Source organism: Rhinolophus sinicus, chromosome 3, assembly GCF_057876585.1.
Source record: "Rhinolophus sinicus isolate RSI-liver-muscle chromosome 3, RSI-T2T, whole genome shotgun sequence".
NCBI lineage: Eukaryota > Metazoa > Chordata > Mammalia > Chiroptera > Rhinolophidae > Rhinolophus > Rhinolophus sinicus.
The window spans coordinates 104,553,409-104,569,732 of record NC_142503.1 but is presented as its reverse complement, the minus strand read 5'-3'; the positions used below and the strand labels follow the sequence as shown (position 1 = coordinate 104,569,732).

At 43.0% G+C, this 16,324-nt stretch overlaps 1 protein-coding gene across 2 annotated transcripts in view; it reads left to right on the top strand.

The window, feature by feature from the left end:
• The window catches only part of THSD4 (thrombospondin type 1 domain containing 4), a 583,467-nt gene that overhangs the window by 547,791 nt on the left and 19,352 nt on the right, over positions 1-16,324 (top strand). For both annotated transcript variants that reach the window (XM_074328210.2, XM_019736037.3), the window contains 4 exons: positions 2,406-2,535; positions 3,501-3,705; positions 4,265-4,438; positions 12,333-12,506. In XM_074328210.2, the coding sequence (XP_074184311.2) occupies positions 2,406-2,535; positions 3,501-3,705; positions 4,265-4,438; positions 12,333-12,506 (683 nt within the window). The remainder of the gene's footprint in view (positions 1-2,405; positions 2,536-3,500; positions 3,706-4,264; positions 4,439-12,332; positions 12,507-16,324) is intronic.

Sequence of the window (16,324 nt, the reverse complement as noted above, 5' to 3'; positions counted from 1 at the left end):
ATTTTTTTCCCTTGCTCCTTATTTTGCGATCTCTCCATAATGCCTTACCAACCTCTACCTGTGGTACAGTTCCCTGCTCTGACAAAGCATACTTCTGTTTTGATCAATACACCCAAAATATAACCCAACCAAACTGGTCCCAGGTTTTCTCCGCTGCCTGAAGCTCAGCCAGCACCTGACCTCACCACCCCATACTTGCTTGCTGCCAATTAGAGGAACATTGAATGCTTGAACAGTAAAGAGATGGCCAGATGTCTCCCTTTCTGCAGAAATCAAAACTGACCCGAAGAAAGAAACCGTTGTGGTCACTGGAGTCAAGAATTACAGATCTGGTATTTTCTCACCATCAGAGAAAGAGAGAGAGCCTCCGAATTTATTTCCTTGGCTAAACTCTGGAGCTGGACCATGGACAAGTGTACTGTAAAGGCCAAAAGAGGGGAGGGGAAGGCAGGCAGAGGCCATGTGCAAACAGCCGCAAGCAGGACCCATCTTTGCAGGACACAGAGCATTCCTATGGTAACCTGTATCTTTTTAGCTCAAGATATTACATTTCGCCCTCACTTGAGTGCCAAGTGGTTTGGGTAGTTACTTTTGCTTTCCAACCCACAAACGTGTAAGTAGAAAAGTTAAACTCCTGTGGTCTTGAAGGGAAAAGGATAGGCTAAACAGTAAGATTTTTACTTAATTCCTTAATAGCTGGCTCCCAAACGGGTACCCTGCAAGCTGTGAACTGAATCTTATCCATCCTTTTAACTCAACACAATATGCTTAATGTTTGTTGAATTTAATTAAAGTTCTCTTCTTAAATGGAAGCAGATATGTTGCTGGACAAAACTGAATTCCACAAAAGTTTTTGCTTCCTATTAATTTTACAGTCAGTACTGCTTTTTACTCAGCTAATAATTATGCTTAATTGGAACTTTATTTTAAATACTGGTCTCCAGTTATAGCTACATTGTAAATTTTTACTGCCAGAGTACTTTAAGCAAATGTTTGCTTTAGATTCAAAACTGTCTTACAAACTGTCCAGTTTCTTACAAGAACTATACTCTGGCTCAGTGTGTCACACAAGATCAGTTTAAAGAAGCATTGAAACACTGCCCATGGCAGGTGAAATATTGAGACACATATTAAATGTTATCCCTCTAGTTACAATTAAAAATGTAGCAAGTTGCAAGTTCAGAAACTATAAATGTCTGTCAATTAGCAACAGAGCTAAGACAGAGCTGCAGAATAAATGATAGCGTTCTGCCAGGCAGGAATTGTGCAGTGGCCTACACTGGGGGGGGGGGGGGGGGGGGGGGGGAGGCAGTGCTTTGTAAAGGAGTATCCTACTCTTCCAGCAGTTGCGTTGCTCCTTTAGCTGGTTACATTTCTCACTTTGTAAACGTCCATTAGTAATACTCAGTGCTGCCACCAAGGGGTAGCAAAGAGGAAGGCCAAACTGTGAATTGATTGTTGTGGGTTGTTTGTTTGGGAGCTAGAAATTCCACTTAACAAATTCTTTTTCTCCAAAATAGATGTATCCATTTTCAACCAATGAAACTAAGCTGTATATTAAAACACACACACACACACAAACACACACTCCTGAGGCAGTATGATTTTTTTTAACAAAGTAATAAAAACAAATTAGACTTCTGGTAAATACTCATTCAACAAACTTTTATTGAGCACCTACTACTCTACTAGGTACTGAGGATACAGGGGTGAACAAGAATTAGTCTTGTCCCTGAGAAGCTCACTGTCTCATGGGAAGCAGACATATACTCAAATAACTAAAATCCCGCTAGATCAGTACTGTATCAGGGGAATGTATAAAATGTTTTACAAAAGGGAAGCCAGCTGCTCTTACAGCCTTTCTCAAATCTCCTTATTTCTCTAGTCCAACATAAACTGTCTCTTAAACATATCTGGCGCTTGCAGGCCAGTTTGTCGGGTACTGTTGTTTCAGTGCAGTGACCTGGATAGCTCCCTCCCTCCAGCACACAGGTGCACACACCTACTCAAACCCAACCTTTTCTCTAGGATGCAGCCTGAACCCTCTAGGACCCTTTCTCTTTGATGTTTGCAGAAATCCTTGAAGAACTTATTGTTTGTGCTTGTTTTATCATCACTCCCCTGCCTAGTGAGATCTTGAATTTTTGTAAAAAATATTTTTATCTGCCTTTGAGTGCCTTCAAACAATGTCCACAAATAGATTATAAGCTCTTTGAGGGCAAGAACTATTCCTACTCTTCTGGTGCTGACAAAGCCCTTGTGTGAGAGGTGTGTATAAACAGACAGACGAAGGAGGGGTGAGTGGGTGAATTGCTCTGCTTCTGTGGCATCTCTTCACAACCTGGATCTCTGTGCATCTCCATCACAGACCGACATCGCAGGGGCTGTTCTCCTTGTCTTTGCAGGGTCGCAGTATCCTATATTTCGTTGTGTGCACAGAAACACTCACGAAGAGGTTCCTGAGAGCTACTGTGACTCCAGCATGAAGCCGACCCCCGAGGAGGAGCCGTGCAACATCTTCCCTTGCCCAGCCTTGTAAGATGGCCACTCTGTTCCCATCACCTGTCATCAGGTCACTTCTGGATGCTTGTGTGTAGGACCTTAGTAGCAGATATAACCTCATTTTTAAGTCAGTCTACCTCTGATTTGGGAACATGAGACTTGATCTAGGCATACAATGCAGCCTATTTGCAAGCGCACCTGTCTTTCAGGATCCACACAGGAGCTCGTAGCCTTTAGCAGGTCAGCACACTCCAAGGAGCCCAGCCTTTGGGAAATAGGAGCAATTAGGGTTTTTCCTGGTAAGGAAAACAACAAGGGAAGCAAAGAGTTCCAATCCCGTGTGGTCAGTGGTGTAGGTGAGCTGTGTACAGAGAGAGAGAACGATGGAAGTCACACTACATCTGCCTGGAAGCCAGGAAGAGCATCTGTGCTCTTGGCTGGTTAGTGGGCCTTGGGCTGGTTATTGAGGAGAAATAGGAGGCTTTGAGGGAAAAGGGGCCTTAACAGGGGTCGAGCTTAATTCTCGCAGTAATAAAATGCCTTATTTACCTAAATGCCTTATTTACCTAAATGACAAAGCAGGACGACAGGAGGCTATGTGAAGGTGATAGGTAAGTAGTTAATGGAAAATAAAGAATGCTGGAGTAAGATTTCTAGGTTAGTTCCGAAGTGGGTTAATGTTCTACAGGGTAATGAAACTAAGCTTTGGAGGGGTTTTTTTTGTTTTGTTTTGGTGTGTTTTTTTTCCAATCTAGATAAAAGTCATTTGTACCTTCTCAGTTCTCTTGACTTGTATAGACTCTGGGCCCTAATCACAGGCAAATAGCATGTGGAACAGAGGTGACTCCTTTACAGAGTCAGGTGGCGCGTAGGCAGACTGATGAGCAGCGCCCTGGGAGAAGAGTCACCACAAGGATTCTGCTGCTTCTGTGTCAGCTCCTCCCTCTTCCTGTTGACTGAAGCGCTCTGTCCCTGTCGCTCTCTCCTTCCCGGGCCAGCTGGGACATCGGGGAGTGGTCAGAGTGCAGCAAAACCTGTGGGCTGGGCATGCAGCATCGCCAGGTCCTGTGCCGCCAGGTGTACGCCAACCGCAGCCTCACCGTGCAGCCCTACCGCTGCCAGCACCTGGACAAGCCCGAGACCACCAGCACCTGCCAGCTCAAGATCTGCAGCGAGTGGCAGGTCCGCACCGACTGGACCTCGGTACGTGGGGCGGGCGGCCTGCTCCCGAGCGCCTCCTCCAGGACCCATCGCGCCCTCCCTCCTCCCCCACCCACACCTGACAGGAAAGCGCCCTGCGTTCTCCGGGAGGGAACCGATCCTCTGGGGTTCTGGATGGCTGGGCTTGTAAACCGCAGCATGTACAGATAGCTCGAGAGACTTAAGGCTGGTGTGTCTGTCACCACAGCCAACTTTCAGGGGGAGCCGTGTGCGTACCCGTGTCTCTCATGTGTCATGGTGGACTGAAGGTTGGCAAATGCTAGTAGAACCAGCTCCTTCCAGTCTTGCTTTCCCATTTTATCGATGACAGAACTGAGGCTCAGAGGAACAAAATAATCAAGATATCTAAGGTCTTAGAGAAAAGGGTTGTGAAGTTTTCAGGGCTGGGACCCTCCCCAGGTAGCATGGCATTGCAGCGGACCCAGGGGGCCTCACCACAGTCCTCTGTTCAGGTGGCAGGTAACAGGATCAGGGCACTATCTGAAGAGTCATCCAGCGCTAACGCCGCCCATTCCACTGACATGAGCTTGCTGTGTTTCAGTGCTCAGTGCCCTGCGGAGTGGGACAGAGGACCCGTGACGTGAAGTGTGTGAGCAACATCGGGGACGTAGTCGATGACGAGGAATGCAACATGAAGCTCCGGCCGAGTGACATCGAGAATTGTGACATGGGACCCTGTGCCAAGAGCTGGTTCCTCACCGAGTGGAGTGAAAGGGTGAGCGTGACGTGCAGACTGGGTTTTCTGGGGCTGGGGACCAAGGCCTGCTGGGCAATGGTCAGGCGTCGTGTGTCCCAGGGTGCCCCAAGCCACACACAAGGAATCCCAAGGGTGATTTCTGACTTTGGGGAAAAGGCCCGGAGATGAACGATTGCAAGCTTCCTATCCTTATGTGAAGATTGAGGAGTCGGTGTGAAAAAGTTAGTCTAATTCTCCTTAGCACTCCACATGAATAATGAACTACTAAATAAAGTGAATAGTTGCATCACACCTTCATGCGTTTTGTGAGTGCCTAACATAGAAAAGGCTCTCAGCAAATCGCAGGCCCATCCCTGCTTCTCACTAACTTGCAACATTTCCCATCCTCTCCTCTCCCCAGTAGCCCGACACCTCACATTACACAGCCCCTGCCCCATGCCCCAAGACGGTCCCCAGATAGAGAGCGTTTGGTACGAACACTGAACTCTTAGGATAAGCATCACTGTACCTCCAGCCCCAGGACTAGACTGTACAGGACACCAGATTAGCCACCAGGACAGTGCTACGCAAAGGGAACAAAGGGAAAGCGGGTGCCGATCTGAAGGTGTCCACTGACTCAGACTTCTGCCCCTAAAGCTGAGTCCCGCAGAGCTCACCCAGTTCTCTTTAGTGTCCCTCCCTTTCCAAGCCTCCCAGCAGCTCCTGGCACTGTTGAAGCCGTGCAGGGAGGGGTCTCAGAAGTCGCCTTGGGCAGCCTCCCAGTAGCACGAGGAATCCTAGACAGCGTCCCCACGTCCCCACGTAGGTCTGACTCCTTTGTCAGAAACTCTCTGTGTCATAACAATGACGGCTATTTCTTTACAGCCCACGGTGTCAGGAGGTTTCCTTTGAACTGAACCAGTGTATTTTGCCAACTCCCACTGTGTCCTGTAGAAAATCGGAGTTCACGCTCGTGACACTGCAGACCCACAGATATTGGGAAATCCCTTCCCCTTCCCCAGACTAAAAATTCCTAGGTCTTTCAACTTCCTCTTTGTGTTTCTGGATTTCTAGCCATCCCTAACTCATTTGTATTCACACTAAACTTGCCAAATTTAGCGTGTACGGAAATAAATGAAAACAATGCTGCTGGGCTTTCCTTTTCATGTTGGAAACATGCTTTTGAAGATAATGTTCATTTTTCTGTTCAAAAGGTAACGTACACTATTATAAAAATATGAAAAGAATCAGAAAAGTATACCTATAATCACTAGAAGATAATTTAAGACTTTTAAGCTACACTGCCAAGCTCTTTTCTATTCATGCATACTTTGCACACATAGCTTTTTTATACTCATATATATTCTAAGGGTATGAATCATAGTATACAGTACATAATTTGGTAACCTGCTTTTTGCACTTATGTTGTGTGAACACTTTAATGGTATTGATAACCTTTAAAGCATGATGTTTAATTAGAATAAGCTATTGTAAAACTATTATCAGGTTGGTGCAAAAGTAATTACACTTCAAAAGGTTAAAAAACAATTGCAAAAACCGCAATTACATTTGTACCAGCCTAATATAATTGAACCAATCCCCTGTTTCTAAATGTTTGAGGATTTTTTCTAATTTTTCACTATTTTAAATAACATTTCAGTAAATATCCTTATGCAGATATCTTGATGTGTACCTTTCCTTGTTTTTCTAAAATACTGTGTAGGAAGTGGAATTATTTGACTAAATGCTATGAACTCTTTTAGAACTCTTGATACATTTTGGCATATTTCTCTCCAGAAAGATTATTTCAGTTTAGTCTCCCACGTAGCAACTGAGAGTGCTTTTATAATCCTTTTATTGCACTGATTATTTACAGGTTTTTAATTTCATCTCTCTACATTTACCACTCTCTGGAAAAGGCAACGGGCTCAGAATGCCCCAGGTAGAAAGAAAAAAAAGAAGAAAAAAAAATATATATATATATATAAATATATAACTGCAATGATTTATTCTTCTTTGTGTCTCCCATATTTATTTAGAACACTAAACTACTACATGTAAATTTACAAGGAATTCCACACTAGCTATTTCCCCTCCAATAAAGGCTTGTAAATTTCCCTTTAATGTAAATTTGCTTTGTATGTTAACATAAGTACTTGCTGGATCTAACCCTTGTCTTAAAATTCCAAATAGAGCAAAGAATGAGCACTTTATTCTTCTGTTTAGAGAACTTTTTTGTTCTTTTTTGGAAGCCATGTGAGTTTGGTGCTGTGATGTAAGTAAATAATTTTGCTTTATCTACCGCCAGAATAGATCATTATTCCTAAATGTTCATGATTGTTGTAGAGTAGATGAGTGGGAAGCGGGTACTGTTGGGTTTAAGGAAAGTGAATTGCCTTTGGCATCCTTTTCCCAAGGACTCAGACCTTATTAGACCTTGAGCAAGCTGCTGGCTCTCTGACCCTCAGTTTCCTCCTCTGTAATATTGCCGAGGGAGCATTAAGGCATAACATTTGAAACTATGACCTAGATGCTGCTGGCACACTGGGGAAGGTTTCCTGTGTGCTGCTCCATTCTTCTTGGGCCTCATGTCAACACTGGGCCTTCAAGCCACCATTTTTTTTAGGAAAGGTTCAGCCTCCAGGAATGACCAGCTGATGGCCGTCTTCCACGTGTGACTAATCGCTTTGTAGGAAAACCAACCTGTTAAGCTTTAGTCTGAACTATGCAGTTTTTAGCATAAACATGTATTGAGCACTTGTTGCAATGTAGGCGTGAATAAGACACAGCCTCTGTTTAAGGACAAGTAGGAGAGACGAGAGAAGATGAGATTCAAGTTTACAAACACTTAAGGATCCAGGGCGATATTGTGATTTATAAGAAATATAGAGGGTGCCAAAAAAATGTATACACATTTTAAGAAAGGAAAACTGTATTAAAATTGTAATACTCAATATATAGCAATAACAAAAGATGAATGAATACAAGTCACATGTGACGTCTGCAATTACAAGAGGTGCTCAAAGTGGTTACCATCAGCGTCCAGACATTTCTGATGACGGTGAACTACCACTTGAGCAACGTTGACCAAAGTGTCCACTTGTATACATTTTTTTGGCAACCCCAGTATGTATTTGGTCTTTATCCAGTTCCTGGCTCACAGCTCCTAAAACCCTTGGAATTTCCTAAATGTTGAAAGTGATAAAGGAGTCTTTTGTTATGTTAACAAGGTGACTTTTAGAAAGCACCTAAGGATAGAGGCTGGTTGCCAAAGTTGCCAACTGTGTGATTAGAGGGTTGGAACTTTCAGTCCCCCTCCCGAACACCCCCCCCCCCAAGGGAAGGAGCAGGAGCTGGAAGTTGAATCAGTCGCCAATGGCCAATGATTTAATCAATCGTGCCTATGTAATGAAGCCTCCATCGAAACCCAAAAGGATGGGGTTCAGAGAGTTTCTGGTTGGTGAACACGTGGAGGTTGGGGGGAGAGTAGTGAACCTGGGGAGGGCATGAAAGCTCCATTCCCTTTCCTACAGACTTTCCCCTTTACATCTTCTCCACTGGCTGTTTCTGAGTTACAGCCTTTTATAATCAACTGGTAAAACATTTCTGAGTTCTGTGAGCTGCTCTAGCAAATTAATCGAACCCGAGTTGGGAGTCTTGGGAACCTGATTTGTAGCCGGTTGGTCAGAAGTACAAGTAGTAACCTGGTCTTGTGATTGGCTGTAGGACTGACCCTTAACCTGTGAGAGCTGATGCTATCTCCAGGTAGATAGTGTCAGAATTGAGTTGAATCATAGGACACCCAGCTGGTGACTCAAGACTTGCTTAGAAATGACACAGGGAAGCATCCCCCACCCCAGTCATTGGAATTGGTACCAGGACACCAAAAGAGTATCCTGTTGCCAATTTTAAATTAAATGATCTCTACCTAAATGAATTGAGGTTGTAAACTCAATCTGAATCTTCTCTTAAACTTCTAGGGCTATATGTACAGTTTTTCTGACTTCATAACTTACTTAAAAACATCCTTCTAGCTGCTTTTAATTGAGGGTGGGCCCTATCATATGTAGCCATCATTTAGTTTTTAGTTCTGCAAGTCAATGGCAGGTTTAAATGTGTGCAATTTTTAATCACAACAGGAAAAATAAAACTTTTAGAAAGTCCACCAGCCTCAATTTTGTAACACCTAATTTCTAAGGATGTTTTCCAAGAGTGAAGATCTTGAGTTATTTAAATTATGGAAGATGATGCATAAAACTGAAGTTCAGGAATAGTCATTAGGGCCTTATAGTCCCTCAGGGGCCAGTTGGGCCAAGTTTAGCATTTAACTGCTGCTGGAGTGAGAAGGCAGCCCCCACCAGAGGGGGGTTAGGAATTTCCTGCGTCTCTGCCTTCTATCTGCCCAGAAGTTCCTTAGCAGTCAGGTCCTTCTTCTAGGCACATCCTTCAGGGACAGTGAGTGTGTGTGTTTCAGTGCCTCCCTTTGAAGGTTAGTCTCTGCTGCCTGGTAGGCACCCCTTATACCCCTCATTTCTACTGACAGGCTTCCTAGGACAGGTCCTGTGTGGGTAGCAGCACGTTTCAAATTAATTTGTTGTGCTTTTCACTGCAGTTGGAATAATGAAGTGAAGTTCCTCTGCAGGGTCCATCCTTATAATATTCTCTCACTGGGCACTGGCTTGGTCCTTAACGTTCTTCTTTTAAATTAAGCACATGGGGAGATGGGGAAACTTTCCCAAGATACAATGTACATTACTCGGATTGGAAAGCAGAAAATTAAATTAGTGAGTCAAATGGAAATTAGCTGGAAAGAAATATTCTTACAGTATGAAATGCAAAGATAACTTAGATTTGATTTACCTTTTATTCTTTAGAAGAACAGAATATCTTGAGTTTTAAAGTTAGGAAAGATACAAGATAATACATGGCTGAAACAAACAAACAAAGTGTAGTAATTGATTTATTCTAATATTGTAACAACATATTTTTTTAACCTAATTCATGGTCTAAGATTTTTTTATATCAACACAAATAAGTAAAAAGTATTTGTGAGTTTGAAAGGGAAAAAACCCTCTATCCTCTTATGTTCTGTAATGGAGGCCTGCAAATTAAGCTGACAAATAAAAAAGCCAGATTAACCAGAGAAAAGCATGCAAGTTTTATTTGATGTTAATTTTTTTTACATGGCACAGGGAGACTTCATAGGAAAGAAGTGAAAATCCCAAAGAAGCAGTTAGATTCGAGGTCTTATATACCATTTTATCAAAAGGTGATAAATTATGAAGGGACTAGACAAAAGAAAGGGATTTGAGCTCATAAGGGCAGTAAATTGTAGGAAAGTGGCTAAGAAATATATGGGGGAAACTAATGGAAGATAAGGGTTATTTTAGTAAAGCTTGTGCAGACTCATCTTGGCATCGATTCCCCATTGCCGATAAGAATGTTCTCTTCCTGGAACTGGGAGAGCCCCTTACTCATGGGAAATGTATACCCTGCTTTTAGGCAAGAAGCGGAGGGCAGAGAGCTCTTCCTGCATCTGCTGTTTCTCAGTTGCCTTCATAAAATAATCAATATGCCAAAGTAGCATATTGTGGGGTGGCATGTTCTAATCCCCTTGAAGCCCTGTGCTCCAGAGAGTTCCCTCCCTGAGGAGTCAGACTCAGGTCAGCAATGGTCACGTAAATGTCTGATGATTCATCCTGGGTTGTGATTTTACAAGACTAGGCAGCAAGTTACAAAAACAAAAGTAGACATTTTGATAAAGAAATTAGGTGGTGAGTATTACTTTTTGCTTTTCTCAAATTTTATTTGAAATTATATTGCTTTTATTTACTTTTAAACATGGTAATGTTGGTAGAAACCAAACATTGACTCCATTTTTAAGAAAAGACCCAACAGAGACCCTCAGAAGGGCTTTGGTCATCACGTGAAGGCGCACTTTCAGAATGGGAAAGTCCTGATGAGAGAAGAGAAATGAGTGAGGGAGAGCCCAAGTCTATGTTCATTTATTCCGCTGATATTCATGGATTCCCCCAAGGGAAAGATGCTGACGGAGAAGTTAGATGATTTAATAGTCGCTGCCTGTGCTGAGCCTGCTTCTATAAAGAAGAACGAACTAGGACACAAATGACCATAGTACAAAGGAAGACAACAGACTACAGAGTGTTGTGAGAATTCTGAGGATGGAAGGAGTATATTGAGTTGGACCATCAAAGAAGTTTTCAAGAGGAGATGGTAGTTGAGCTGAGTTGAACGGATTGTTATGTGTCCGGGTGGAGGAAAGGCGTGCTCCCGGCAGAAGGAACGGCGTGAACAGGGCGCTGGGAGCCTTTCATGTGATCAGGGTTTCATGAGCCCTGGTTCTGTCCAGCACATGGTGTGTAGGATAGAATAATGAAGACCGGGGCCATATTTTAAAGCCAGTTGGGGAAGTCCGTAAGCAACTGTTGTTAGAAATGGAACAGCTTCAGAGAGATTTCAGCATGTAGTTCCCAGCACCTGGAAGGCCAGCGACTTAGAAAAGCTGGTAAGGCTGAGCGAGAAGCTGCGGCCACAGTCCATGGTGCTGGGAACCACGGGCAGAAGGGACAAGACAGATGAGACAAATGTGTTAGAATGTACGAAACCTGATGTCTGGCTAGAGTTGGGAAGCCAGAAGGCAGAAGAGCATCAATTTTGAATCCAGATATAAATTTGAACACAAATTGGAAATCCAGAGGAAGAATGGGTAAAAGTGATATCCCGTCATTTACCCTTTGGACGTGAAGTATCTGTGGGACACCCACACGAACCTGTCCTGAAAATATAGGATGAGAAGCAAAATAAGGTAGCATTCCAACGTATTTCAAGATAGATGGGAAATGCTCTTGGAGCTTCAGGGTGTGGCTCAGGGATGTGTTTGCTGTGACCTGGTTGAGGACAGACTGAGATTGGCAGGATGAAATCAGCAACAGTTATGTGGCTGTGAGGGAAGCCGTATCCCTGTGAGCCTGGGCTTCTCTGCTTAGAGTGGGGGTGTAGGTCCTGATACCGTTATTGGTCCCCTGCTGTATGCATCCACTGAGCACCTGCTCTCCACATGTCATTCATTACCCATAGTCCTGCCAGGACTGTGTCCCTGTGCCAGCTGTCATGCCAGAAGTGGGAGGATCTGGGTCACTGGCCACAGGCCACTCAGTTGGTAGGGATATTAACGCTGAAGTGACTGGTTCCCAGGCCAGGCTTTCCCTTTCTACCAGGATTCCTCCTGGTAGACTGTCAAAGCTGTGGCCTTCAGGGCCTGAAACCGGCTGCCCTGATATCACACAGTAACATGGAGGTGACAGACGTCGGTTCCCCTCCTTCCCCAGACCAGCGCAGATTCATTACAAGCAGGTGGACATGTGCCCAAGTTTTCATGCTATCATGAGGGTGCCCCAAAAATGTATACACATTTTAAGAAAGTGAAACTATATTAAAATTGTAATACTCAATAAATACTGATAGCAAAAGATGAATACAAGTCACATCTGACTTCTGCAATTACAAGAGGTGCTCAAAGTGGTTGCCATCAGCGTCCAGACACTTCTGATTATGGCAAACTACTCCTTGAGCAACATTGACCAAAGTGTCCACTTGTATACTTTTTTTGGCATTCCCGGTATTTTCGAAAGCGAAAGCCAAGGACAGATAGTCTGACGAATGTAAGCATATTAATCACAACCATGAGACAGGATATTGGGAATGAAGACTGTCCCAGAAAATCTAAGATGGGGGATATGCCACACGGATACCCCTTGATGGAGGAGGCTGTGCATGAGAAGTGGTCAGAGATTTCTAGGGGAAAGAGCTGGTAGGGAAACAAGGTGTTCGGTCCTCCCCCACACCATTTGAAAGTGGCCTCAGAACCTGGGGGAGAGGCCCCCCCGCGACACTCCCGTCTTCTGTCTTGCAGTGCTCGGCGGAGTGCGGGGCTGGCGTGCGGACGAGGTCGGTGGTATGCATGACCAACCACATCAGCAGCCTGCCCCTGGAAGGCTGTGGAAACAACCGGCCGGCAGAGGCCACCCCATGTGACAACGGGCCGTGCACAGGCAAGGTGGAGTGGTTTGCTGGGAGCTGGAGTCAGGTGAGTGGCTGGAACTGGGTGTGTCTGCCTGTCCCTGGTAAGAGGTAGCATAGTGAGGAGTTAGGAACCAGGACCTGGTCTGTCCTGGGTTTGTATCCCCGCAGTGGTACCCGTGACCCCGAAGAGGCTGCTTATGCTCTTGGAGCCCCACTTAGTCCACAGTATTTATTGAGCACCTACTATGTGCTCTTCTAAGTGCTTGGGATGCATCAATGAGCAAAATAAATGTCCCTTCCCTCAGGGAGTTTGTGGTCTAGCATGGTTTCCTTGTGTATAAAAGGCTGGTAATGACAGCACCTGACGAGCTTGTTTGTAGAAGAAATGAAGTAGTGTATATTAAGTGTGTAGCACAGTGAGTGACATGCACAATACACAAAGGACTCTTTGGTACAGCAGAGGACAACCTGGAGATTACTTGGTGGGCTTAAGCCAAGACTGGCACTGCTTTTTGTTTTGTTTTGTTTTGTCTTTATATCTTTGATATCTTTGCCTGTGTTGAGTGGGGGTTGTCGGTTGTTTTTACATGTGAATGTATTTGATTTTTTCTTTGTTGTTGTTGTTGCTGTTGTTGTTGTGCTTGGTGATCTGCTTTGTTCTGAAATTGCCCTACAAGGGCCCAGCTTAAGAGGCACAAGATTCAACATATCCAGAGGCCAAATCCAGACCAAACCAGAGTACTACTGGGTTTGACCTGCAAGTGACACACCCAGAGGGAATTCTCTACAGGCACAAGAGGCCATAGGGGCCAAGCCTCATTTGAGCGGTCAACCCTCACACAGCAGAACACCCTGCTGTGGGCAGAGCCAAGTCTCACAGCTAGTCAGCCTAGGAGTTAATCCCACCGACTCACAAGCGAAAAGCAATTAAAGATCTTCTTTAACAGGACGATATACACAACACAAGAGTCACCTTTGGAGCACACGCAGAGGAGAAGAAAGAAGTAATGCAAGTCATATATAAAGGACACATACTACATAAGATAACCCAGCAAGAACTAAGAACTCTAGGGGATCTACCTGATACATCAAAGCAAACACAGAGAGTCAGCCAGAATGGGGAAACAAAGAAACATGTCCCAAATAAAAGAACAGAGGAAACCTCCAGAAATGGAACCAAATGAAACAGAGGTAACCAACCTATCAGAGACAGAGCTCAGAACACTGATGATAAGAATGTTTAAAGAGATTAGAGGGATGACATAAACAAGGATGTAGAAATCATAACAAACAACCAGCTAGAACTAAAGAACACAATTACAGAAATACAGAACTCACTTGAAGGAATTAACAGCAGGTTAGATGAAGCAGAGGATCGAATCAGCGACTTAGAAGACAAGTTAGCAGAGATCACCCAAACAGAACAACAGAAAGAAAAAAGAATAAAAAACAATGAAGATGGTTTAAGAGACCTATGGGATAACATCAAGCGCAACAACATGCGCATCATAGGAATACCAGAAGGTGAAGAGAAGAAACAAGGGATTGAGAACATATTTGAAGTAATAATGTCTGAAAATTTCCCTAACCTGATGAAGGAAACCAACATACAAGCCCAGGAAGTGCAGAGAGTTCCAACCAGGATAAACCCAAACAGGTCCACATCAAGACACATTATAGTTAAAATGGCAAAGGTTAAAGACAAAGAGAGAATCCTAAAAGCAGCAAGAGAAAGACAGAGGGTTACATACAAGGGAACTCCCATAAGACTATCAAATGACTTTTCTGCAGAAACATTGAAGTCCAGGAGGGAGTGGCAGGAAATACTCAAAGTGATGGAAAACAAAGGCCTACAACCTAGATTGCTTTATCCAGCAAGGTTATCACTTAAAGTTGATGGAGAGTTAAAGAGCTTCCCAGAAAAGAATAAGCTAAAGGAATTTATTACCACCAAGCCAGCATTGCAAGAAATACTAAAAGGACTTCTGTAAATAGAAGAAAGATGAAAACAATTTAACTACAAATTTAAAAATGGCAATAACTGTGTACCTATCAATAATCACTTTAAATGTAAACGGGTTAAATGCTCCAATCAAGAGACATAGGGTGGCTGAGTGGATAAGAAAGCAAGACCCTTGTATATGCTGTATACAAGAGACTCACCTCAGATCAAAAGACACACACAGGCTGAAAGTGAAGGGTTGGAGTAAGATATTTCATGCAAATGGGAATGAGAAAAAAGCTGGAGTTGCAATACTTATATCTGACAAAATAGAGTTTAAAATGAAGAACATATTAACAAAGATGGGCACTATATAATAATAAAGGGATCGATCCGACAAGAGGACATAACCCTAGCAAACATCTATGCACCCAACATAGGAGCACCTAAATATATAAAACAGATATTGACTGACATAGAGACAGAGATCAACAGTAACAGTATCATAGTAGGGGACTTCAACACACTTCTGACAACAAGGGACAGGTCTTCCAGACAGAAAATCAATATGGAAACAACAGCCTTAAATGACACATTGGACCACTTGGATTTAATCGCTATTTTCAGAGCATTTCACCCCAAACCTGCAGAATACACATTCTTCTCAAGCACACATGGGACATTTTCCAAAATAGAGCATATGTTAGGCCACAAAACAAGTCTTGATAAATTTAAGAAAATTGAAATCATACCAATTGTCTTCTCTGACCACAGTGCTATGAAATTAGAAATGAACTACAGGGAAAAAAACTGGAAGACACACAAATTCATGGAGGCTGAATGACATGTCACTAAATAATGAATGGATCAAGCAGGAGATCAAGGAAGAAATCAAAAGATATCTTGAGACAAACGAAAATGAAAATACGATGACCCAAAATCTATGGGATGCTGCGAAAGCAGTCCTAAGAGGGAAATTCATAGCATTGCAGGCCTACCTAAAGAAACAAGAAGCATCACTAATCAACAGTTTATCTTCACACTTCAGGGATCTGGAAAAAGAACAGCAAAATAAGCCCAAAGGGAGTACAAGGAAGGAGATAATAAAGAACAGAGCGGAAATAAATGAAATAGAAACCAGAGAAACAATACAAAAGATCAAGGAATCCAAGAGTTGGTTCTTAGAGAAGATAAACAAAATTGACAAACCTTTATCCAGACTCATTAAAAAAGAGAGAGGACCCAAATTAATAAAATCAGAAATGAAAGAGGAGAAGTGACAACAGACACCTCAGAAATACAAAAAATTTTAAGAAATTACTATGAGCAACTATATGCCAACAAATTTGACAATCTGGAAGAAATGGACAATTTTCTAGAGGCGTACAACTTTCCAAGGCTAACTCAAGAAGAAACAGAAAACCTGAATAGACTGATTACCACCAGGGAAATTGAATCAGTAATCAACAATCTCCCAACAAAAACAAAAGCCCTGGACCAGATGGCTTTACAGGTGAATTTTACAAAATGTTCAAAAAAGAATTATCACCTATTCTCCTCAAGCTCTTCCAAAAAATCCAGAAGGAGGGAAAACTCCCAAACACTTTTTACGAAGCCACTATCACCCTGATCCCAAAATCAGACAAAGACACCACAAAAAAAGAAAACTACAGGCCAATATCGCTAATGAACATAGATGCAAAAATCCTCAACAAAATATTAGCAAACAGAATTCAGCAATACATTAAAAAGATCATACACCATGATCAAGTGGGATTCATCCCTGGTATGCAAGGGTGGTTCAATATCCGCAAATCAATTAATGTGATACACCACATTAATAAAATGAAAAATAAAAATCACATGATCATATCAATAGATGCAGAAAAAGCATTTGATAAAATCCAGCAGCCATTTATGATAAAAACCCTTAAGAAAGT